The sequence below is a fragment of the Perna viridis genome, chromosome 11 (genome assembly GCF_037379345.1).
Source record: "Perna viridis isolate PV_CMFRI_1.1 ecotype Kerala chromosome 11, ASM3737934v1, whole genome shotgun sequence".
NCBI lineage: Eukaryota > Metazoa > Mollusca > Bivalvia > Mytilida > Mytilidae > Perna > Perna viridis.
This window is the reverse complement of record NC_142455.1, coordinates 8,414,834-8,442,401: the sequence shown is the minus strand read 5'-3', so window position 1 is coordinate 8,442,401 and position 27,568 is coordinate 8,414,834. Positions and strand designations below refer to the sequence as shown.

General features: G+C 31.7%; 1 protein-coding gene across 1 annotated transcript; it reads left to right on the top strand.

Annotated features, from left to right (window-relative positions):
* The first annotated feature begins 415 nt into the window (after positions 1-415).
* On the top strand, positions 416-26,976 carry LOC148602854 (neuronal acetylcholine receptor subunit alpha-10-like). Its single transcript, XM_088553078.1, has 8 exons — positions 416-891; positions 12,543-12,688; positions 12,998-13,042; positions 15,471-15,580; positions 16,322-16,860; positions 18,204-18,394; positions 18,692-18,766; positions 26,411-26,976. The coding sequence occupies exons 1-8, from the start codon at positions 852-854 to the stop codon at positions 26,792-26,794; spliced, it is 1,530 nt and encodes a 509-aa protein (XP_088409204.1). The 5' UTR covers positions 416-851; the 3' UTR covers positions 26,795-26,976.
* The last annotated feature ends 592 nt before the right edge of the window (positions 26,977-27,568 follow it).

The following is a 27,568-nucleotide window of genomic DNA, read 5'->3' as shown; positions in this document are numbered from 1 at the left end:
GCAAAACATCGGATCAAACAAGGCGACCTTTGTCCCTTATAAAGATCAATCTCTAATATTTTAATATTGTAATTTTATTTCATATTTTTTTTTTGTTTTTCATAAAACGCATTGATTTCTAGTTGTATCTTTACAATTATTACTAAGTGCTTTTTAAGCTTACTCGTTTTAAGTTTCAATATAAATATTATACGAATAAATATTTTAAAACTTTAGTCAATACATTTTTCACACGAGTTCATCTTGAAAGACAGGAAATCAGATTTGCTTTTGTATAAATACAGTCTGAAATTTTATATTTACTTTCCTTGGTCTACATACTATGAAAATCTATTACATAATCGTCAAAGTACATATATAAGACCAGTTAATTGATCTTGAAACTAGATCTGACCTGCTATGAGGCGGGGTCATCACAAATTTGATTCTAAAATGATGATAGATAGATTACATTTGATCCTACTCAATCAATCACCTAAATGATCAGGATCTATTCTTCACAAATCGCTAGTCCGCAGTTAATATAGTCTCGTTATAACATCTGTTGTTCGAATCAGATGAAGTTTTCAGTTAATTTTCTAACTTTATATGGTTTTTTGTATTCTGCGGTTTCCAATGCCATGGAATTTACTCGTCAATCAATTTTCGCTTGATGAATATTCTCCGACTTAACATTAAATCTGGTAATTTTGTAATACAAGTTTAAGTTCATCATGCACCGTAAATGGAGAAAGTAGTTTTGAAACCTGTGCAAAAAGGCAATTAGTGCGTTAAATCTAAGTGGTCAATGAAGACATTATTATCTTTTTTGTCCCACTAAATGGGACTTACGAAAATTTGTTTATTGTAAAATGGAATGGCTCCTACTTTTGTTGGTCGGTGAAATGAGAGGTAAGTTAATTTTCATAATATTTTAAAGTCTACAGCATGAAACTGAGTCTCTTGAATTCGTTTTTGGTTTATGTCGCTTTATGTTGACTCATTTGAATTGAGGTTACTCTAAAATGAATACTATTCCGTTACATAAAAGACTTCAATAAAAATGAAGACCATGTTGTGCTGTATTTTAATGTTTGTTTCAATAGTACGTTTAACATTTCTATTTTGTTAACATACGTGCATATACAATACTGAGAGAGAGAGAGAGAGAGAGAGAGAGAGAGAGAGAGAGAGAGAGAGAGAGAGAGAGAGAGAGAGAGAGAGAGAGAGAGAGAGAGGGGGTGGATAGAGAGGGTAGCGGGAGAGTGGAAAAGATGCATGTACTTGATATATCTTGTAAAACGTGATGTTACGTACGGTATCAAACACATACAACAAATTTGTCTGCTCAACGAAATTACGGTTTTAACAAACATGATACAGTATATAAGAGTTTCCGTGATTAAGATATGATCTTTATGTATGCCAGAGATGGTCCCATTTTTCACTTTCTTAGGATAACGTACCTGCAATTGACAGCACTTCTTGGTTGACACTTGTTTCCTATAATTCTGTAATACTTTTTGAATAGAAACGGGAAACATTTTTATTTTTGTATTTGTTTACATCGAATGCTCAAGATGCATGCCAAAAGACCAGAGAACTCAGTTCTTTGCAAAACTTCTTTTTTAAACTTAAAACATAATACTATATTTATAAAACATTTAAGATTTCCGAGGAAAAAGGGTGAAAGACACAACCAAACATTTAAATCACATATTTCACAGATAAAAAGGACGACATTATTGAATATTTTTTAAGGAATAATTTCATTTACATCAAGTTAAATTGAATGTGCGCCGGTAACAGTAATTCAAATTAGAAAATGAAAGTCAAACCAATTATTCTTCCGAGAACTACGATTATCATTCTTAATTCAACTAGTTAAAGATGGTTAAGTTCGCTGGAAAAAAACGAATGAGAACTCATTGGTTTTCCTTTAGGTAATCAGATTTGTTAACACGATTTAAAAGTTTAGACATATACAATTCCTCGACTAGAATAAAACACAAAAAATACAGGAAACCGACAAAGCAATTGATTACAATGGGGACGTAAGGAAACGAATAAGATACTTTAATATTAGAACAGGTGTTAAATTGTCATAATCTGTCAAAATCGATAAATTTGAATTTTTTAAATGATTTCTTAGCATAGAAATCAGAATGGTAATATTAAAAAAATTTAAAAAATCCTTTCAGGAGAGATATTTGGCGGGAAAATGTTCTTTTGAAATGTGTAGGGAATTTTAGTTTTATTAATTTTGCAAGAAAATTAGTTCGTTGATCCCCATATTCGTTTTGAAATATGAGATATTGTCAGTTAAGTGTTCTTGATATAAAGTAATAAAACATTTATCTACAAGTTTGTTTTAGAAAGTGCCAAATACTGAAAATTCCCTACAAAAGCCATATAAAATTTCGTAATATATTGGCTTAAATAAGGCCCAATTATCTCACAATCAAGTTTGGTGATCTGTGTTTTTTATATCAAAATTCTAGATATGTTCATTCAAGATCATATTTAAAAAAAACTTGGAAAATGTATCTACTACAAATATTTGGTATGATCTTCCTTGAGTTGTTTTAGGTACAAATGTACAACAAGTATAGGTATAGTACTTTTTGCAGAGTACAAATTTGAACATGCTGTTTTAATAAACTAATTCATGTTGTGTACATTTTTATATCGCGAAAACTATTGTACCCTGTCTATATAATTATTTATTGACCAACGTTCGAATATTAGCTTAAATATGATAAAAAAGAACTGCCAATACAATATAAAATACGAAAGTGCGCCAATATAGGATCTAGCCATCCAATACGGGATTTAGCCGTCCAATACGGCTTTTACCCGTCCAATACGTGGTATTAGACTGGTTGAAAGCCATATTGGCCTAGCATATTGAACTAGTTAGTCAATAAAAGTGTAATTGCGTAACGTTTTCCATATTGGCTGAATTATTGATCCTCGGCTAGAAATATTGGACTTCGGCTACGCCTTAGTCCAATATGGCTAGCCTAGGATCAATAACTATGTAACTTGTCATTGTACTAAAAAAAATGCAGGAGGGATTGACTTTTTTTGGTACTTGAGAAGGGGAGGGGGTGAGAATTTTTCTGTGTTTGGAAAAAGGGGGAGTCAGTTATTTTTTTCCGGGATAATTTTTCAATTTGCCGGCACACTCCTGGAGATAAATAATGACCGCCTTTAATGTATGTTTTTTATCATTATAATTTACTGCTTTCTTTTTAGTTTTGTTCATAAAGTTACACAAAGGCTTTTAAATCTCTGCTCCCAATTGCTAACCGTCTTCATTTCATATCAACCTTTTTTTTCAATTGTGACCGATTTTAAAATGCATTGTCGCGAATGAAACGGATCTCGTTAAAACTAAACAGACTCCTTAATGTCCTTGGCCTATTCAAGCTACATTTCTGATATATAGATCATGGAATTATCACGGTTTCGCAGGCAGAAGAAATTAACTTCGAGGATGTAATTCTATATGTTGCTTCAAAAAATATTTCTTGTTGTGAATATCTTGAAGATGCAATATTTCCGTTTTGTTCACAGACCCAGAATTTTGAGTGTAGGTGATAACCTAACCCATGAATTGATTCACACATTTCCCCTAAATTGACTTTCTAATTGGACGCAAGCGAATCGTACAAGTCCAATTATACAACCAACATGTCAATAAATGGTTTTATTATTGCCTGATAATTGAACAGACAAATAATCCAAACATTTCCAGGTGCATTTTTCTTCCTGGTTTCTGACCTTATTTATTTTTTCACGGAAGTTATAGATTATTTTTAATAGAATAATTTTCTGAAATACAATTGAAAGGCATTTCTCAGAGTTTTGTCTATAATTAAGTTCCAACAATTATCCATCTCAATTATGATATTTTTTTCATCACATACTGTTGGCTTGTAGCAAAGAAATTTTGTGAATATTTTTAATATCAAGGGACATTTAACGGATAAAACTTTGTTTAATGAAATATAATAAATTAAAAGTTCTCGAACATGGAATGAACCCAAACCTTATTAAAGTTCAATTTAACCAAATCCTCGTGGAAATTGATTAAGTGGTTTAGGTTGAATATGGCTAACACGGAATGTTAACTGACACACAGACAGACGGACAAACAAGATAGTTCTATAACATCCACAACTGAACTTTTTAAAAAAGGTAATGTAAAATACATATGATCATGATTCACGCTTCGAAATACAAAATTGAAAGGCAACCTTTGTAACTGATCATTGAATATCAATGAGAATTTCTTGGTTGTCAACGACATACCATAATACCGCAAACATAATTAAATTTGGAATTTGAGATGATATTCTTTATTCAAAACAAACCAGAGAACTTTTGTAAATCGCTAATATAATTTCAATCAATGAAACCACCTGATTTACATTCTGTGAAATGATTTCCTCGTACTTATTATTATGTAATTTAATTATCATATCTTTTAATGTTAATTTTTATTCCAAGACAAGAAACTAGCGCCAATCATTGTCATTGTAGACCTAGGGTAAGGGACATAACTCATGAAATATGTTTGTATTATATTCAATTTCACCAAAGCCTCTCAAGCCTTCGTTTGAAGCAGAATATATGAATCCAAGTTAATGAAATGCTTACATAAGATTGATGTAAAATACCGAATACAAACTTTCCAATGATCTTTAAGCGTTGTGTCTTTTACCCTAGGTCTACCTCCTTTACCAAAGAACGGGAAATTTTGTGAAGGGACTAAGGTACAATATACTTTTAAAAGATTAAATTACCATTTGGGATATTGAGCATGTTTGAAACAAGGTTTTTGCTATTATTGAAAACGACTGATTAATTGAATGTGACAATTATTAAGACTCCAAGCTAACAATTTCCACTTTATTCCTTAAATACTGCGTGCTTGGCCGAGAAAGTAACTACAATTTTTAATGCATTTGGTTTGCCTCGGTTGAGGATTGGCTTCAAGTTCTCATAGCGACCATGCTTAACCGAAACCACATTATTGTTAATGTGGCATGTTAACAGACGTTAACTGTGAAATTAAAAAATGCGAAGCTAAAATAAGACAGATTATGTCGCCATGAATAAATTCAAAAAGACGTTTAGACTCTGACTGACAAAGAATATCAGGCACACTATAAAACATTACAATGACACATAACCTTTTCACAAAATTTGACTTTAGTCATGGCTGCGATTAACACATATAATTAAACGTGTATGATAGTAATACGTGATAATAGGGGAGTTGATTCAGTACATCTGTGTATTGCCCCTCCCAAGAAAAAATTGCATATATATTTTATAAATAAGCGATATGTACAAAAATACCAGTCATATAAACGTATTAGAAAGGCATATTGCTTTGAAAAAATAAATGCTTTAAAAATAAATACGACAGTTTCCCTAAACATATAATTTCTTTATTTTGTGCCTTTTCCGTGTATGTCATACCGCCATCGCGTGTCTGAGTATAAGAGGAACGACCGATACAATGTAAGGTTTCATGGCATTATGGCTTCCTTATTGTTCAATGGCGTTAAAAATTAGACATATCTTTGTTTTGATTCAGTTGTTGTATAACAAGTTAGTGTAAGATATATTACAGAAGGTAGTTTAGTAGTATATAAAAGAATGAAGATGATTAAATGTCACACTTTTTAACACAACAACGTTAAAGAAAATAAATGATGATCATACATAAGGTGATAGTGAGCATTGTACTTCTTGAATAGAAGTCTTTGATGTGACACACTTTCTCTCAGTGTAACTATAACAATATGATGACCGATCAAATTAAAAACAAAAGTTAATTTGGTAAGTAAAGAATACACGATTATTTCAAAGACATTTAAGAGTAAGTACTTGTAAGAATCAGGCAAAAAAAAAAAAAAAAAAAAAACACAAAAAAAACAAAAAAAACAAAAAAACAAAAAAAAACCCCCAGAAACATGCATGTCAAAAAACCACTGATATTATGATATAATTTCATTTAAGAAGGACTTCTAAATTTGAAAAGATCATTATTTGATCTCTGCATTACTGGATTTGTTCAGAATTTTTTCAAAAGAATGCTAGAAAAAAAGAGAGATTTTGGACAGAGATATCTGCCCTTAAAATGTTCATTTTCAGTGCATTTCAATGAAATTATAACTCAATTTACCAAAATAGTATGGAAAATCTTGTCCTCTTTGCTTTATTTTGATGGTGCGAAGAATTCAATTACACTTTCTCACCCTGTTTCACACTCTGCCTGATCATTAAAGAGACTGACAATTAAGGTGCACAGAAATCGGCACTGTCCTAGATTTCTTAAGCTTATCACAATCCACGATGAAATTTTAGGGCTTTGGGATTATTGAGAGTTCGGTATTTACTGGTTTTAATGTAACTTTTTAATAACAGAAAGATCAAATTTTATTGTCAACTGTCCAGTTATCTACTTAAGAGTAATCAAGGGAACCAAGGTTATAGCGGTAATCAAAAGAATGTAATCCAGGGACAAAGACCAGACATGGAAAACAGACATACACAACAAAGAACATAAAGTAACTAAAATCATACATACAAAGTAACAAAAGTAAATGAGCAACTCGGACTCCACTCAAAACTGGGAGCATGGACCAGGTGCACCGGTAGGGTAAGCGTAAGTCAGATCATTGGGTAATGGTCTATATATCATAAGAAGACCAACTCTATCCCCTGACATTAAGTATTTCAACTACATATAGACTACAATAAAACTATTCGGTTTCAGAGACATGTTCATAATAATAATCTTTTCACCCCGTTGTCAATAGCCTAAATTTATATCTGTTGTTTGAAAAAGATCATTTTTCCTTAAAACATTAAAAGTACCACTAGAGACTAAATAATTCAAGCCTTAGTATTTGCTTTTCATTCACATGCAATTGTATTTTTCATTTAAATTCATAAATATTTATGCGCCCAATACAAATATCGAAAAAGTTTGATATGAATGACATTTCAGAGCATTTCCGTTCTGAATTGAAGGTTAGTGTTTATTTAAAATTATATTAGTAAGCATTTTTTAAATGTTTACTTTTGATACTGAAATTTTTAAAAGAATTGTTTTAAAAGACATGATTGATTTATTATCAAAAGAAATATCTCCTTATATATTATGATATGTATTTCGTTTCGATTATTCAATATTGTTTGTATACTAGAAAACCTATCAAGAATTTTACTAGACACTTTCAGGGATACCACCACCTTTGTCTTTATCTAAGAGTTTGCAAATTGCTTTGAATTTCAATAATTATTCTATGATCAACAAATTGATTCGTTACTAAACGAGTTTTAAGCTCACCTAACCCGAGGTTCATTATCTGTTCATATCCTGCATGGAAACTATTAGGGGTATCTAAACTGAACTTTGCACAAATGTGCATTTTGGCATTTAGGGAAAAAAATCAATGCCTTTTATTTGTCCTTAGAAATTTCTGCTGGTACTAACATAGAAGACAAGTCATTGTAGAAGAGGATTATGTTGCTACAAGATTGAAGCCATCACTTAAGAAATGTTGTGGTCGTCATCATGAACTCGTGGATCATTACAGCGTATCCATCAGTACCATGAAAACTGATTGGTTCAACGAGTAATAGTTTTCCTTTCATCTTTCATCTACTCTTTTATTAGCAACTCTGCGGTTGTTTCTAGGAAAGCAAATGACGCTTACTCTACCGATGCACCAGGTCCATGCTTCCTGTTTTTCAGTGGAGTCTGAGTAGCTCGTTTAATCGTTTAAAAATGTGATACACCCCAAAAGGCTACATATTGTTTTTATTTTTGCAATTAAGTTGTTTCATGGGTCTATATCATGAAATGTGTAATTATGCCTTCCAATCTCTCTACTCTTAAGAGATAATCAATGTTAAAAATCCAAAAGATTCTATTATTTTTGAGTGTCATTTACAGAGGTATCTCCCTTAATTTTAAAATTTACAGTGAATTCTATATAATTTTGTATCTCCTAAGACCATGAGTTATTTGAAAAACCGAATGTTCATTTCTGTTGACTATAGCAATTCAAGCAAAATTTTAATAATAAAAATACGTAGGCTTTTCATCCACGAATCACGTTTTGCCTGATTCTTAGCTGGAGTGCTACTTAAAAATAAATATTGACGGATATGTAAACACAAAAAGGACTATATACACATCTGATAAAATCAGTCAAGCCTACTGATTTACCACATCACATGCAATTTTGAGTTTTTTCAAACGTTCAAAAGCAGGAGATTCTTAACCATATATCAGGTCAATGCTCCAAGGAAGAAGATAACCCCTAACATTTTAGCTATTAAATAGAAAAAAACCCAAATAATGAATACATGAACTGAAATTTAAAAAAAAGAAGCATTCGTGTATTATACTCAAAATATGCAGATTTTGATATTTATCAGTTAATAAATTAATTTGAGGTAAATACTGTAATCTGATTGCATAAAATGATTTTGTTATACCCCAATGGATAAAACAAATATTGACATGCCCTTATTCAGTTAAATTCAGAGCTACTTGTCTCATGTTTAAAGATAAAAATATGTTTTCAAAAAATTTTTTTAAGAATTGGCCATGATAAAAATTTTGTCTATTGAAAAATAGCATAAATTTTCCATGTGCATATTTAGTTTATTGCACTTCGCGCACTTCGCGAAAATTATTTTTCAATTTTTTTTTTTATCCTAGCCAATTCTTAAATGTCTGTTTGCACGGAGCGGTAGTTGAACAACGGAGGTTAAATGGAACCCAAAGATCTCAAATATCTTGTACAAATATATGGTTTAACATTTATGATTTTAAGGCGGTAGACCTTGGGTAAGGTACACAAATCTAACAAATCAGTGGAACTTTTGGAACTTCATGAAAGCATCAAGTAACTTGGACTGATTTCATTCTGTTTCAAATAAAAGCTTGAAAGGCTTTGATTATATTGAATATATAAACATATCAATGATTTCAAGTGTTGTGCCCCTTACCCTAGGGCTGCCTCCTTAGGTGCCTAGAAATCTACTGTATATCAGTTGACAATTATTCTGTACTTGTTGTCTTACTGGAACAAAAATGCTATAATCATGCATTGTTCACACTACAAGATATCAAATCAGTGACTTTTTGTTCAAATTTAATGTCATTGTCATATGAATATAAGTAAATTGGCGTAATAAGTTCTTAATGATAGTTCACTTTGAGGTTAATACGCGTTAATAACACGTTAACGAGTGTATATGTAATTTTCAAGTATGTCATGTTTATAATGTAGGCCCGTAATTCAACCGGAATTCTTGCTGACTCGATAGTCATCAACTTAAATGATATACATACAGAGAGTATGAATAGGTCAAATGAAGATCGTTATCCACATTACTTTAAGAGTTTTATCTGCCTATTTTTTCTTTCTTATTTTTCCATGAACACATACATTATCCATGAACATTCTTTATGTAATAGGAATGCTGCAGTGATAAAGTTATAACAATGTTTCTCAGTCAAACTAAAAGCGTTCATCATAACGAAAAAAAAATCTTTTGAAAAAATCTTAACTTGGAGCACGTGGTAATAAGAGTTCATTTCAGAAGCATATATTGATTTCCATTTCTTTAAAGATTACTTATTCAACTCATCCCGACGCTTCTGTTTAGTCGGTTACGTACAGGATGTTGAGAGCATAATACATGCCAATAATTCGATGAATCTAATCCCCAGTGAATCTAGACATATCACGTTAGTACACAAAGCTGATTCATGGTCACATCTATCTCTTTCCTTGATATTTCATTATAATTCCAATCAAGTTAGCATATTGTGTTTTCTTTCATTATTATTGGTGGTTCACCTTCTACGGCTACCATTGCTTCGACACATTTAGGACCATTGGAAGCGTGAAATGCTTCTATCTCATTTTTCTATTCATTGTCGACATCATATATTTAAAACAGCAATTTTGAAAGAATATGGTTATCAGTAGTACTTTTTAACTCCAAATATTTCAACTGAAAATCATATCAGCTTGCTGGAATTCCGTCGTTTATAATTTCAATTCCGGGTGTCATTTTCACTGAATGAGAGTTTAAAAAAAAACAGAAAGAAAACAGAAAGAAAACAAAAAGACTTTTCAGATAGTTTGCAAAAGGAATAAAAATGTGCAAATGTGGACTAACACAAATCCTTCGGAATATTATTTGTTTTGTGAGTGAAGGGTCAGATTTTACACATTGATAAATTTTGGAAAAGAAGTGTTGATCCTATTACAAGTAAACCCTGGCATTTGTTGATTTAACTAATTTTCTTTCTTAAAAGAAATCTTTTTGAACAATAAGTTGCTAGTGTGCGTATAAAAATTAATGTGCCAAAGTTTTTACGGTACTAGATGTGCCATTTAAGTTTTGTGATCTGTATTTAAAACATTTGTTTAGAATATTTACCTGCCATATAAAATGAATAAGATATTCATGTATAATCAAAAATGAAACATATATAGATTCAATTAATAAAAAGGATACCAAAGTACCACTCCAGCTAAGAATCATGCAAAATGTGATACAGGGTTGGAAAGCTTACATATCTTTATTTCTGATATTTTGTTTGAAATTTTATAAATAACAGAAATTAACATATGGTTTTTCAAATAACCGTTGTTCATAGGAGATAAAAAATGTATAGAATGTAATGTAGAATTCAAATTTAAGGGAGATAACTCTGTAACTATATAAATGACACTTAAATACAATACAAACTGTTGTATTTTCAATGCAGTTTATGTCCTACGAGAATAATATAATTATAAATCAATAAAATGAAAATATGTGGACAAGAACAAAAACAAAATTAAAGATGATAAGATTCACTGGTTCATACAGGTAATTGAAACGATTAAACAGAATTACACTTGTTTATAAGTTTTTTTTTAAAATGTGATTAGAAATGTCGTTGACAGGACAACCAACAGAAAACCTTATGACTGCACTTGGGGACATCACATCGTTTTTTGTTGGTGGTGGATGAAGATTTACATTTATAAATGTAGAACACAACTAAAAGCTAACGTGAAAGTGCTCTGCTCTAAAAGCATGAAACAAATCTATTTTTTGAGACCTAAAGAAAATAAACTGGAAAACCAATGCTTCAAGTACATATACAAACAAAGCAATGCCAGTTTACTAAATGATTAGCCATACAACACTTTTCCCTTGTCAATCAGGCAGCAAACTTTCTTTGCAAAACAAATTGGAAAATGACACTATTAAATACACGCTGTGCTGAATTATAAACATAGTACAGACTTCCGTAACAACAATACAATTAACAGTTGGAGCCAATAATGTCAAATTTAACTTTGTCTGTAAAATGATATATGTTCAAAAGACGGGATACATTGAACACATAGGTGACTCAACTTTAAAGATAATTTTTTTTACTTTATTAAACATTTGTCATTCACGTCTACAGAATGAAGAAACTGCTTACAGTTCCATATTAACACTTCATTCATCTTGAAATAGCTCAATTCCTGAATATGGCTAGTATTCCATATTGTGGTTATCTGTATTTCGAATAATGTTTTACACGTATACCAAAGAAGAACTTTGAAAAAGTTCCTTCGTAAAACAATTTAAGGGTTTATATTTTCAATACTTCTGTTTCTTCTGCAATATACTACTTCATTTTATATCCTCTTAGTAGTCCATGTATTCTAAGCTAAGTAATAAACAGATCATCGACTTGAATTATTAGTTTTCTTTTTGCCTTTTCGAGTAATTACATGTTATGATAATTGCCTACCTAATATTTAAAATATTTGAAGTTTGAATCTATTTCCTTTCAAACAACATTTGTTTACGAGACAATGCTAATAACACTTAACGTCAAAAAGTACATTAAAACCATTAATTTTCACGACTTAATGACAAAGAGTATAGTGCAGTAAGCTCAGTAATCTCCCCCTAATTCCACTCTCCTATAATTAGTGGTGAAGGTTTCCTTTTTGGTTGAATTACTCTAACATCAAACTCTCATAAATCACGGTTTATGTCAATATAACTTTCACTTACTGCTTCATAAGATTAATCCTCTAATCTTCAGAGTTAGATACAACCCAAGCCATTGATGGCCCTTCTCTGATTTAATTCAAATATACTTGATTCAATTTATGATAGGGATCTTAGCAGAAACTTTTTTCTCAGTTGGTTTTACAAAGCAAATGGTGTAGGGGATTTATGTTAGGTGTAGAGTGACTGACCATTAACTGATTCTGTTTATAAATTCTTCTCATTTACACAGTTAGTGATTGACCAGTTAGTAATGGCGTTTATTAAGAAGGCCCACAAAAATCATTTGCATACATTAAACATTCTTTGTTCCTTTTTGCCAGGATGTATCAAAATTTTGGTTGGTACGTATATAAGTTTAGATGGACAAACATGACAACACTTGCATCTACCGACTGCTCTTACAACAGAATATGCTACATGTATAATGTTGACTTATTTTGTTTTAGTATTGCTTGCAGAGGCTGACGAAAATGAACTGCGACTGGTTCGAGATTTGACGAGAACATACGACAAAAGAATCCGTCCGTCTAGAAATGCATCACAGGCATTAAACGTTACTTTTGGTTTGGCTTTATCACAAATAATAGATGTAGTAAGTTTATTTAAAGGTTTATGGACTAATTGAACACGTATTCGATTTTTCATATTTCTCTGAACATTATTAAGACTCAATGAACACTTAGAATAATTTCCGTTTCATTTAAGGATGTTTCAAAATCACCATACTGTCATAAAAAAGTTGATGATACCACAAAGTATCTGAACATTCCACTTGCTAAATGCATTTTGAATATATGTTTATTTCAATGAACATAAATCGCTTATTTGAACGAATCATCTACTTACTACAAAATGAAGTAAAGCAAATATGTTAAATTATTATGTGTTGATTTTTGCATAGGATGAAAAGAATCAAATTTTAACAACGAACTGTTGGCTTAATCAGGTAAGTCTATGATGGAGGAACATATAGAACATTGCAAACATAAAAAGACAATATCAACTATCTAAACTTCCAAAAATGATATCTTATTTTCGAATTTGTTTCCCAATTATCCACAAAACATTTTTTCAGGCAAAAATAAAATCAAACAAAATTTCTATATATCTAATGATTAATTGGACAAATTATTCCCACTTGTTAGGGGTTATATTCCAAACAACCAGCCAGTCCGTTTGTTAGGGAAAACGTACCCTTTTTCAACTTTTTCATAAAATTGATAATTTTATCCCTAATACAAGACGTGTAATGTTGGATTCATCGCCTTTATCATTGATTTATAACGGGCGCCATATGTGCTTTTTTGCATCATTTTGTCTATGCTTCTTTTATGCAAATGGCTTACAACTCAATACACAGCTGCTCATCAACCCCTTATTTCCAGACCAAAATATCTGAGTTGAACAAAAAAGGATATTAAGCACGAAGAGTTTAGTTACACGTTTACTGCTTCGTCTAGACAGAATGCTTTCAGATTTAGGAATATTTTTGCTTAATGGACATGTCATCCTGGATTTTCACTTTCAAGTTTTATTTAAACAAATTTGATATTTAGAATGAGTGGATATCATAACTGTTGCAGAACTTTTAATAGATAAATACAGACAAACACAATTAAATAAAATGTGAAAATAATAAAGCTTAACATGACTGTTAAAAAATCCAAATATTTTTGAAGATCATCTTTTTGGATTTTTTACGCATGCTAACACATATAAGTCACATACAAAGAGGTTAAGGGCAAAATTCGGCCCACAAAATAAAGTCTACATAAACAATTTTTATGTTGTTTCTTCAGCTCATTTATGTGTTTTATAGTTGATTTGATTGATTTATGGTAATAATAATTAGAACTTTAAATTTTGTTGAGATTGGGAAAATATGTAAAACAAGCGAGAAAACAACAAATTTTATGCAAGTTTGTCACTCTTTTAACAATGACCACATGCGTGTAGATTCGTGTTCCATATATTTTATGTATAATTATCTCATGTAAAATATCTTGCGTCAAAAGATGTGTGGCCACTTCCATTTCACACAGAAACCATTTTAAAAATTGCAGAAATGTTTAAAAATTTAAGGTTTTTGTAAAAGTTCCATAAATGCGACTTGTTATTTCTGGAATAACGTCATAAATCTCGCCACAAACATCTTATATTCAGTGTTTGTGACCATTTTACTATACTACTACTACTGCCTAGAAATCAGCTTTAATCAATTATTACATTTTCACCATCTTAATCAAGGAAAATAGACAAGATTTGCTATATCATGCTGCACTATTGTATTACAATTTCATTGAAATTCCCTGAAAATGAACTCTCCATTTCTATTAAATTCTATTAACAAATTTCTGGACAAAGTCAGTGATACAGAAATCAAATAATGGACTTTTCAAAGTATTCTTTACTGGTATTACAATGTCAGATCGGTGGGGTTTTGACATGCATGTTTCTGATTTTTCTCATTTTGCCTGATTCTTACAAACACTCACACTTACTCATGTTTTGGTTTAAAACCACCGAACAAATACATGGAGGAATCAACTTTCAATATCTGTCTTTCTAGTAATTAGAGCAACATCTAATAAGACATTCACTGCGAGGCTTACAATAGATGTTCAGTCAAACCGGAACAGGTTTCAGATAGGCCCGCAAATATGGGTCTGGGAAATGGATTCAAAGTGGAAAAAAAACTTTAAATTGATTTAAAATTAAAACATGCAATTCAAAAACCAAGATAAACAAAAAAAAAGAAGAATTATTTGTAGTTTCTAGATCCTGAACGCTGAATTAAAAAAATATGGACAATCATTTACCCATCCTATCTCGCCCCTTTCAGGCTACGTCCGTTTTTCAATGTGACAGTCTTAACAAACGTAAGAAACTTGTATAAAAAGTGTATAAGTGCTATGCTCGGTTGTAGGCTGTGACTAACTCTTATTATATTGTATGTAGATGGATGTTCATGAAACAAGTAGTCATTTGCACAAACATTCAAATGAAGGTAGACAATCGAAATTACGGTTTTGTTGGTGCACCTGGTCCATGCTCCCAGATTTTAGTGGAGTTGCTCATTTACTTTAGTTACTTTGTATGCATGATTTTAGTTACTGTATGTTCTTTGTTGTGTAAGTCTGTTTTCCATGTCTGATCTTTGTCCATGGATTACATTTTTTTATTACCGTTATAACCTTGGTTCTCTTGATTACTCTTTTACAAGTTGCATGTGTGAGTATCATTAAAAAACTCTTAAAATATGGAGAGGATTTTTTTCATCTTGTTCGTGTCAATGCTAAAGAGCGAACAGTCTAAATATTGTTTGTTTTGTAATACTTCCCTATGATCTATGGGGTTCGATGTATACGTTTTAGATGTGGACAGATTATGGACTGTCATGGGATCCTAAGAAGTATGGAGGTGTAGAAGTAATACGGCTTCCCCACGACTTGGTCTGGAAACCTGATATATTTCTTTATAACAAGTAAGGATTTCAAAGATTAATTTTAATCAGTTTGTAAACAAGTTTACTGTTTAAATCCTAATATAGTAGAACAAGATCAACTGAGAAAACTCGGCGATAGTGCTACTAAATTTTTTTAAGTAACACTCAAGGTAAGAATCATGCAAAATGTGGCTCATGGTTAAAAAGCCTACATATTTTCATTTTTGATATTTTGTTCAAAATGTTATAGCTAAAAGAAATTATCATATAAATTTTCATAGAACCCTTGTTCATAGGAGATAAAAATTATTTGAAATGTACTGTAGAATTCAAAATTAAGGGAGATAATTCTGTAAATGACACTAAAATGCAATAGAAACTGTTGGATTTTCAATGTGGATTATGTCCTAAGAGCAGACAGATTTGAATGGATAATTTCAAATTTCGTCATATATACATATATTTGTTTGTTTGTTTGTTGGGGTTTAACGTCCGAGCAGCAATATTTCAGCTATATTCAGACGATATATACATATAAAGCAACTAAATAACCAAAATAAAAATGTGTAGCCTTTTTGGAATGTATCACATATTACAGAATTTGCATGATTCTTGCAAAGATTGCTTTTTAAGATAGAAGAAAGTGAATACCTTATTAGAGTACAAGTTGACGTATTGTTCAAAATAAACTTTTTTTTAAAGAAATTAATTTGAATTTGGTTTATTATATTTATAAATTACATCTGGTAAAATAAACTGTTGAAATATTTTGTTTTTCAGTGCGGACATTTCCACATACTTTTCATCCCTTAGTTCCAACATGATAGTGACGTCAGATGGAAATGTGACATGGTTGTCAATGGTTATTTTCAAAAGCACATGCTCAATAAACGTTCGGTATTTTCCTTTTGATGAACAAAACTGTTCAATGTTGTTTGCATCCTGGACTTACGACGGTTTCCAGGTGAACCTTTCCCTGACAACAACGGAGGGAGATGTCTCAAACTACATAAAGAATAGTGAATGGAGTTTGCAAAAGTTATACGTCGAAAGAAATGTAGTGTATTATTCTTGTTGTGAACAGCCATACCCAGATGTGACGTTCTATATTTACATCCGTAGGCGCCCTTTGTTTTATATTTTCAACATGATCATGCCGTGTATATTGATAACTTTAGTTGCTCTTCTGGGATTCTACATTCCATCAGATTCCGGGGAGAAGGTTACAATGGGAATCACTACACTCTTGTCAATGACAGTTTTTATGATGTTAGTAGCAGAAAATATGCCACCAACATCAAACGTTTTACCATTAATAGGTATGATTGACTTAAAGACAGTATTTAGTTTTCCCCTTTATAAAAATATACTTTATAAAATATTTTGAAAATGGCAAAGGTAGCATAGTGAAGACACGAGTTTCACGAGGAAGAAAACATTACCATAGCTTGTTGTTAAGTTGGACTCCACCTATGGATCATGCAAAATGTGATTCATGGGTAAAAAGCCTACATATTTTTGTTTTTGAAATTTTGTTTGAAATGTCATAGTAAACAGGAATTAACTTGTGGTTTTTCATATAACCAGTGCACTCAAATACAACAGAATTTATTGGATTTTCAATGTTGATTATCTCCTAAGAGCAAGCAGATTTGAATGAATAATTACACATCTCACAATAAAGACCCTTAAAACAACTTACTTACAAACATAAAAATATGTAGCCTTTTTTGGGGTGTATCACATTTTTCAGATTTTACATGATTCTTAGCTGGAGTGCTACTTAATTAGAAATAGAACAAGTTGTAAATACCTAATGCTACTATATAGGAAACTTCAATACAAAAATATATGTAAATCCTATAATGTTTAGAGATGCATGTATATCATATTGCGAAATAACAATTAAAATTATATAAATTACCATGGAATTAAAAAAACAATCATTCAAATGAAAATAAAATGTAATGACAAAACACTATTTTGCAGACATAAACTGGTGAACAACAATATGAAACTGAACATTTTGTCCAATATTATTTTTGCATTTGAAAACTACAAACAACAGAATTACAACAAAAGAAACATAACTATATAACTTTATGTATGTATAAACTATATAATTAAAATTTAAGATATTACAAATAAAAGCAATGTAAAACGATATAATCTATTTAGGTTAAAAAGAGTAATCAAGGGAACCAAGGTTATAGGGTAATCAAAAGAATGCAATCCAGGGACAAATACCCGACATGGAAAACAGACACACACAACAAAGAACATAAAGTAACTAAAATCATACATACAAAGTAACAAAAGCAAATGAGCAACTCAGACTCCATTAAAAACTGGAAGCATGGACCAGGTGCACCGATAGGGTAAGCGTCCTCTGCTTTTCTAGAAGCACTCGCCGAGTTGCTTATAAAAAATCAAGTCCGGGGTAGAGAAACGAGGAAAGGAAAACCATGACCCGTTGAATAAATCAGTTTTCATGGTGCAAATGGATACACCATAACGATCCACGGGTTCATGATGACGACCATAAAATTTTTGTAGTGATGACTTCAATCTTGTAGCAACATAACCCTGTTCCAGAAATCAATTAAAAATCAATGGAATATTTATATACATACATTTGATTTAACTACATGATATTTTACAGGCATATATTACGGGATAACAATAAGTATAGTCTCAACAGCGACTGGAATGACCGTGTTTACATTAAATATCCACCACAAAGGTCACAGGGGACGCCACGTACCTCCCTTGCTGAAGAATATCTGTCATAATTTCTTTGCCAAAATTTTATGTATGAAGATGGAATCTGTTGACTGGCGGCAATCTAGAGTTGTAAGTTTCTTATATCATTTGTCAGAATTACAATACTTTGTATTATGTTTGATCGTATCTGGACTGGAGCTGTCCGGAAATCATAATAACTAAACCCATGTTATATATTTGCCATTCCTTCTTCTTTATTGAGACTACTTTATAATGAAAATTACAAAACCACCCACCCTTTTTGTTTTATAGTATCACAAGGTGGTTGCATTTACTTTAAAGTCATTCTTGAGTAACCATTTCTGCACTAATAAAACATACACTTGTAAGTTCAAATTAATGACATATTGTAACATATATTTGAAGTACATGCCTACAGAAGAAACCCAGAAAGGATATTTACCTTTCACCATAGTAAGTGAAAAGGAACATCAAACCACAGTATGTATAAGTTTAAATTTTATTTTGGTCTGTAAATAAAGAAATAGAGTTAATATGATAACACCTCCATTATAATCCTTGTTGTATGGAAGTGGGCTAAATTGCAATCACTTACAATCAAGTTCGCTCTTCCCTATTTCCCATCGTTTTGTTTGTCCGTTATCAAGGTGGACGCATTTATATTCTTCTTGCTGATTAATTCAGTGTATGGTAAGTTTTCTCGGTGTTATTCTTTCACCATTATTTTTCTGGATCAGGTTTTCCAACGAAATAAGATTACTTTTTTTGCTATTTCATGTTTTTTTTTGTCGTTATTCCTTGAATAATATTCTTTTGGTTACGGTTTGAATTCTGGTTACCTTAACTTCCCCTACCAGAAAGGAACCAACAAAAATAACTAGGTAATCAAATACTATATTCGTAACACCAGTTCGTACAACAAATAAACTAAAAATCTCCAAAGGAAACCAAACCCATTATGATGTAGGTGAAAAGTTAAATACATTTATCAGGATGTAACAACAGGTAATTTGAGACATCATTTGAGTAGCAGTCCTTGTAAAAATAATGCAAATTCTGTAAAATATAATACATCCAAAATAGGCTACATATTTTGATTTTTGTAATTAAGTTGCTTTATAGGTCTATACGATTAAATGTATAATTATTCATTCCAATCTGTCTGCTCTTAGGAGATAATCCACGTTGAAAACATAATACTTTCTATTGTATTCTAGTGTCATTTACAAAGTTACTTCCCTCAATTTTGAATTCTACAGTACATTTTATATAATTATATCTCCTATGAACAGCGGTTATATGAAAAGCCACACGTTACTTTCTGTTTACCATTACATTTGAAATAAAATATCAAAAATAAAAATATATAGGCTTTCCAACCATGAATCACATATTGCATGATATTTATGTTGAGTGCTACTTAACTAGTTTTCATTGTAAATATTCGAATAGAGTTGTAACAAAAGTGACAGAACCACTTTCCAGTGAGGATTAAAGAAATTTCGTCGCTCATCACCAATACATTGAAGTATTTATACTCCGGGTAAATCAATATAGACGTAAATATACTCCGAATTATATCGTTCAACAAAGATAATTCGATGTGATTAATGACAGAGGAAAAAAAGTCTAAAAACGTTATGTCTAATTAATGTAAAATATTGGTCACATGTCATATACAGTAACAGAATTATATATATTTGTTTACATACCCTGAGTTACATAGGACAACGGAGTAAAATGATGTGACTAATGGCAGAAAAATAAGGCTTCAAAAACGTTATGTCCAATTTATGTCAGATATTGGTCATTTGTCAGATTTATTTACTGAACTATATATCTTTGTTTACATCAAAGCTTCTTTTCCTGGTTGATATTGACTCTTTATATCGTCTGTTGTTTGCGTTCCTATTTGAATGATGTTCAGAGAGCACGTTAAAGTTACATTTTGTCTTTTTGTTTTTTTTTTGTTGTTGAAAGGACTTGTAAATATCAGCCTTAAATATGCTCTTATTTTCTTCTTTATATCTTACTTTTTTTTTACAATGTGACAGGTTGTAGTATAATATATTCTAATTATCATATAAAATATACAAGATAATTATTCTAATATGATTTCTACAATCTTTTTTCTAAGATTGTAAAAGTAAATACAAATATACTAATCAAATATAATGTATCCAGAATTTTATATTATGATGTTGAAAAAAGAAAGTATTCACATTTTTCTAAGACGGAAAACTGTCTTTCAATATTTTAACACACATTTGTTTTTATTTCCACATCCTTTTCACCTTGATTCAAAGTTTTATGAATAAAAACTTACTTAGCAAAGAATACTGAATCCACCCCAACACCGGATTGTGATTATAACTTCCGACGAAATATTGAATCATCAGTATGTGGAATACTTTACACTATATATTTCCCCCTAAAATTGTCTTTTTTTTTATTTTGCAGGTAAGAAAGTGTTTTTTGAAGCTTAGAAACTTGAGTTACTGAAATTTATTTTTTACCGTAAAAACATCTACAAATTTCCTTGCCATTATGTTAAAAAAAATCAAACAAATATCTGCAATTTTAAGGATACTATGCTCATTTCGGATTGTTACTATTTAATTGAAACAAGAATGCACAGTTTCAGTTTTCCTTTAGAATATATTTTACGTTTGAGCTAAACATTCACGTCGGTAACGTAGTTAAAATTAAGAACTGTAAATCTGAATGTATCTTTAAATGTCCTAGACACGAATTTACAGACAATTTCCAGTCGAAGTAAATTTTCTGAATAAATTGCTTTTTGTTCAACCACATGAGCAATTTGGACAAATATTACTTGCCGAAACTAATATATCAATTCTTTACATCATGAAATTTGCGTCGCAGACTTTGGGCAGAAAAAAGGCAATTAAGATCGTTACAAAGAAGTTTTCTTTCCCAAAGCATGATTACAGAAACATGTTATACATATTTTAAGAATTAGTCACGAACAATCTGATTATTTAACATGAAAACACATTTAGATATGTTTTTTTGAAAAGTGGTAATTCGAGTCTCTCGATGTCAAATAGTGAAGTATTGATGAAAATCCCATCCTAATATTACCACAATAAATCAGGAATATAATGACATGACGCATAATGAAGATGAACAACTGATAAAAGTAAAATTACAAAGGGAACACGCATAACTTTAACAATTATGAACAGACACTATGTCTAATAGCTGCTATCATTATTTCCTTTAATTAGATGATCCGAAAATTTCAAGATACAAACAATCTCTCTATCTTAGAATCTTTCTTTAACAAAGTGTAAGATTCCAGAGTGACAGGACAGGCGTTAAACAATCAAGGTCATCGATAGAATTGGTCATTAGCATTTTTAAATACACTTTAATGCATCAAATCTGATTTCATTCGCTGAAGTCATAAACCAGCACGATATGCCAATCCAGTGAAACGAGCAAACTTCATGTTATTGGTTCTTCACTCCTTTACCGGTCAGTTTCCGTTAAAGTGTGACGTAAAATACAGCCATAAGGTATTAAATGAATAAAATACCAAAGGATTTTAAAAAAAATCTTTTTTTCTAAATTCATATATTCACAAACGGCTTTATGCACCAACAACATAAACTGGCAGTTTTTGAATATTTAAGCACCATGAAGACCGATGCATACCATTAGGTATTCACTTAAGTAGCAGTCTTTATAAAAGAAAACGGGCAGACGTCAAAAATCAACCAAATTAAGTTATATTTCTTGTTCACAAACAGTTCCTGAAATCATAACCAGTCTTAGTTTTTTTTACTTGGTTGTTGCGCCAAAAAAGATTGTACATGAAATTGGCCCTTTGCAATGGTAATCGTTCTTGATTCGGTTTGATTTAGTTGATTTTAATGGGAGATAAATATATGATTTTATCGAAAGTGCAGACACTAATACCGAAATATTTATGTTATGTGAAAATATAGCATCGTTTGTTTGGTGGTTTTCCTAACCATAAATCACTTTACCATTGGGAGTGTCTGAATTATATATGGACTGGTACTTAATTCAACAAATTATCATGATGTAAAAAAAGTAAAAATACGGACATTGTGGAAACTTATGTGAACTAAAGAAATTGAATTAATATTATAACAAAATCACTTTGATTAAGTGACATTACCTAATATCGGCGAAAACAAACTACCGTATATCAAGAAGTGCTGGAATTTTAACTTGAACTTGATATAGCAGAGCAACTTTTTATGCGATAGCTATCGTCAAAAAAGTGACTCGAAGATTGCAAAGCAACTTAAATGTATCTCTGTGTGATTTCAACGCCTTCACACGACGGTATTGTGATTTACAGTTGCAATAATTCTGTAGTGAATCATATGACCCAGCTTAAATTTATACATGTTGGAAATTAACAATTTCTGCCAGTATCAAGACGGGAAGTAACACTTACGTTTCCTCAGGTCTAGAACGTATTTGGATTGAATTTAATATCATAAGAGAAGTATTAGTTATTGACGTAACAAACGTATCTATCACTATTGACGTCGACAATAACGGTGCTCTGATTTAACATAAAATTAATATACGCTTAGAACCGCGTAAAAATTGGAAGACTGTGCTTCACCGGTTCGAGCCGAATACGTATATCACAGTTTTTGTCAAGTCAGTGCACTATTATTGTAATACTACACAAAATGGCGTTTTGAGCAAGGAAAACAACGCTTTTTATTCGAAGCGGCTGACCTCTTGGCAACTTCAAAACATTGTTACGTCCGTAACATCACGACAGAAAAGTGGGTGAGTCAGTGATCGTAATTCACGTGTAAATATTCGGTCAATGCATTTTGGCCGATCAAATAGAACGGTTGCAATATAAATATACAAAATATTTGTTCAAAGAAAGGCATCATGATTGCGTCTCTTCTTTCAAGTTTATTTGATAAGAATTGGTATTTTTCTAATTTAGCTTTAAAAGCAAATAAATCGCAATCTACTTATAAAACGGTAAATAAATATGGAGCTACGTTTACTTCATGTATTGACCTTTTAAATGCGACATTGTACGTTTCGTTACGGCTTTTGCTGTTTTACCTCACATTTTTATGATGTGGTAACACGTGACAGTGTGACTGTGGTTTAATTTTCATAGATAAAATAAGAAATAAAGATTTCCAAGGAACATCATCCCAGTTATTAATATTAGTATACAAGATAGTTTTCGGCAATGGTTATCCATGTAATACCATTCCTCTGGCGAAAACCCCGGAAGAAGCTCAAATCATTTTCATTTTTCATTTGTATAAGACAAGTGTTTGAATTCCATCCAATTGGCTCGTTTACTAATTTATACTAGTACCGAAATTCAAAACATGAATTATCGACTTGTGTTTTACATAATCAAATAAATCGCTTTATAAGAGAAAAGAAAATAATAATGTCACATAGCCTATGCCATTTAGGAAAAAAGTAGGAAAATACAAATAAAAAATAAGGATCTAAAAGGGAACCAAAGTTATAGCGGTAATCAAAAGAATGCAATCAAGGGACAAAGACCAGACATGGAAAACAGACATACACAACAAAGAACATAAAGTAACTAAAATCATACATACAAAGTAACAAAAGTAAATGAGCAACTCGGACTCCATTAAAAAAAGGGAACATGGACCAGGTGCACCTGTAGGGTGAGCGTCTTCTGCTTTTCTAGAAACACTCGCCGAGTTGCTCATAAAAAGTCAAGTCCGGGGTAGACAAACGAGGAAAGGAAAACCATGACCCGTTGAATAAATCAGTTTTCATGGTGCTGATGGATACACCATATCGATCCACGAGTTCATGATGACGACCATAAAACTTCTGTAGTGATGACTCCAATCGTGTGGTAACATAACCCTGTTCCAGAAGCTTATTTGTTAGAGTTCTAGCGCGATACAAAAAGTCTGCGTAGTTTCGGCCAACTCTGGCATAACGTATTAACGTATGAGTTGTGATATGAACACTCCATACGCAGGAGCCGAAGGGATGTTGCCACAGATGACAGGAAAGTTGAAAATTCTGAATGAAAAGTCATCACGTTTGTCGTAAAGTTTGGTCAATAGTTTTCCTTTACCATCGATTTCTAAGTGGAGGTCAAGATTTGAGGCTGACGTCACAGTGTCTCAAGTTCTTTTGGGTAGATGCAATGTATCAAATCCCCGAAATTAGGATTGTTTAAAGATAACACGTCATCTATATAGCGGAAACTGAGATTGAAGGATCTAGCCAAACGATATTCTTTCTTTCTGATCAGATCAGCTATAAAGTCAGCCTCATAAGAGTGAAGGAATAGGTCAGCAAGTAAAGGAGCACAATTTGTTCCCATTGGAATGCCGACCGTTTGTTGAAAAAAACGTCCACCACACAAGACAAATATGTTGTCGATTAAAAATTCTAGCATTTTGTAACTGTGCATTCTACGGTCACCCTTATTTACAGCCTTAAGATGTTGGTTCATGTCCATGAAGCTGGAGCCATAAATGTAAGAGAACCAGGATCAACTGCATTCGGTCTAGCTTTTTGTTTAATAAGGTGGATCAGTCATATAGGCTATCAAAATATAAAGATATAGTGGAAATTATTCAACTTTTGTTGGTAATTTTGGTACGTTATTAATTTTTTTTTATGTAATTGAATAATAAAACACTCGTCTGTGGAAATAAGTTACATACCAGTGAAATTTACGGATTCAAAGTAGAAATATCAAATTTTGTTTACATGCCGCTTGGAATATTTTTTGGCAACAATAAAAATATGAGAGCTTAAACTCCCGGAAATGTTCACATGCTAAATGTAAAAGACCAAACACAGGTGTATTTATGTACAGCGGTCTTCTGTAGCATATGAATGAACTTTCAAAGCACACGGCGCGTATTTCTTAGCTTTCTCCCAGATGCTACTAAATAGAATATGCAAAATACCTTTAATCGCTGAATCAACTTTTTATCAGCTATGTTCGTAGAACCTATGATATGTTTTTGAACAATTTTCCGAGATTACGCATTTCTACTTAATATCCAAAGTTGACAAATCCAGCTCAAGTTTTTTAATTATAAATATTAAATTAACGTATTACCCAAGCATAATTTGTGACATAAATACATGCACATACTTTTATTCAAACCCCCATTTCCGTAAATCATGCTTATGTTCGTTTTTCACTAATTTACATTTTTCGTTGGTTTATGTATAAAAAGAATTCTATAACATTAGATTGACACTCAGTCACCATAATAATTTGGTTCGGTTGCGAAAACCGACTTAGAAAAGACTGTAGGCAAGTTCCAAACCTAAACCTAATTTTGTCAAATAAAACTCCATGTGACAAAAATAGTATAAAAATATAGGTCATATAATTGGACAAGATTCGAAGACTGTTTTAGTAAATTTGGGTAAACAAGGAAATAAATGAATGATTAATTCCATCACAGTTTTTGAGTAACAACAATTTCCGGAATTTTTATCTTTCAAACAGGAAAATCTACATTCAATGAATGGATGATTTTATGTGATAAACAACTATCAATTACGTGTTTGTATGAGCGGAAGATTTCACTAAAAGCCCGAAGATGGCTTTTCGTTTGATTTATTGGTCTTTTTGATACGTCAGAAATATTTGTTCAGTGGTAAAGTAATTTGTAAAAAACTCAATTACATTGGTTCATAAATTTGGTTGCTAATGGAAACTGATACGGAATTTATTTTAACACGATACGTGAGACCTATTAAGCAAGCATTGTATAAATGTTTGATATTAAAACATATTAATAAGCGATTTGCTTTCTTGTTACATTGTACATATAGCTTTTGAAAACATTGGTTACTTTAAGACCGCAGCTGCATGTGTAAAGACTTTTTGCAGTAAGATGCCATTTTCATTTTCAAACAAACTGCTATTTGAACTTACCCAGAACATATAAATTTAAACAGAAAATGCTAAAAGGGAATAAGCATTCATACAGAACCATGAAAATATTCAGACAATGTCGTGATCTAAACACTAACAAAAGAAAGTCTTGGACAAGAGAAGCTCTTTATCATAGAGATATGAATCAAATATGATTGTTTTTGTTATGTTTTCAGGAACAACACAATGCGTCAGACGAAAAACATCCTTCATCAAGATATTGTGTCAACAAAGAAAAACCTAACAGTAATGGCAAAATACCTCGTAATATACAAAACAATTTTCAACAAAGAACTCATTTGCCGGAACTTGACAGATTTGAACATCAGTTACGTAACGTTTTACAGAAGATTTCAGTGACAATTGAAAACCACGAAAAGAGGCAAGAAGACCAAGACAGACGGGACTTAATTAAAACGGAGTGGCAACAGATCGCACAGATTGTCGATCGAGTGTTACTCTCTATTTTTGTTGTTGTGACCTTGACCGTGACAATCGTTGTCATGGTTCAGGGACCAGTAATGTACGGAACTCCGATCGATAATGACATACATGATTAGATAGATGACGTTTCACAAAAAAAATTGAGAATTTTATCTTTTATTAACTTACTCTGCTCAGTTTCATAGTTTAAATATTATAAAACATAAGTTACTATACTACCTGACGGCATACGGGAAGACTTGTTGCCAATGTGTTTGAAAGTTCAAAAATAAGGAATAAAGTAGGACCAAGAAAATGTGTAACGAGGTCCGGGTTTTCTTACATTGCCTCAGTCTAAATCTTAATAACGAACTAGAATTGCTGTATTTGCTTTTGTTTGTTCTTTTTGCATTTTCATGGAATGTTATACACTGACTTGTTAGAATTTGCCAAGGAGTAATCAAGGGAACCAAGGTTATGGCGGTGATCAACATAATGTAATCCAGGAACAAAGACCATGGAAAACAGACATACACAACAAAGAACACAAAGCAACCAAAACCACACGCACAAAGCAACAAAAGCAAATGAGCAACTCGGACTCCAGTAAAAACTAGGAGCATGGACCAGGTGCACCGGTAGGGTAAGCGTCCTCTGCTTTTCTAGAAACACCCGCCGAGTTGCTCATAGAAAGTCCGGGGGTAGACAAAAGAGGAAAGGAATGTTTAATTCATAAACAAGGCAAATCCAACATAACCATGGCCTTGAACACTTCTCTTCCTGACTTTACATCGGTCGATTCACAATATTGATTAACCAGTTTTGAATCAAAATCTAATTCACTGAATATATTGAAGTGGCAGTCTTTGTAAGTATCAAGCAAATTCTGTAATATGTGATATACTCCAAAA

What these genes read in the sequence shown, in the direction of transcription:
- LOC148602854 (XM_088553078.1), top strand. Translation starts at nt 852, where the DNA reads ATGGAATGGCTCCTACTTTTGTTGGTCGGTGAAATGAGAG. An exon ending in TATCACAAATAATAGATGTA is followed by an intron (nt 12,689 to 12,997) that starts GTAAGTTTATTT and finishes ATTTTTGCATAG; the next exon opens with GATGAAAAGAATCAAATTTT. An exon ending in CGAACTGTTGGCTTAATCAG is followed by an intron (nt 13,043 to 15,470) that starts GTAAGTCTATGA and finishes TATACGTTTTAG; the next exon opens with ATGTGGACAGATTATGGACT.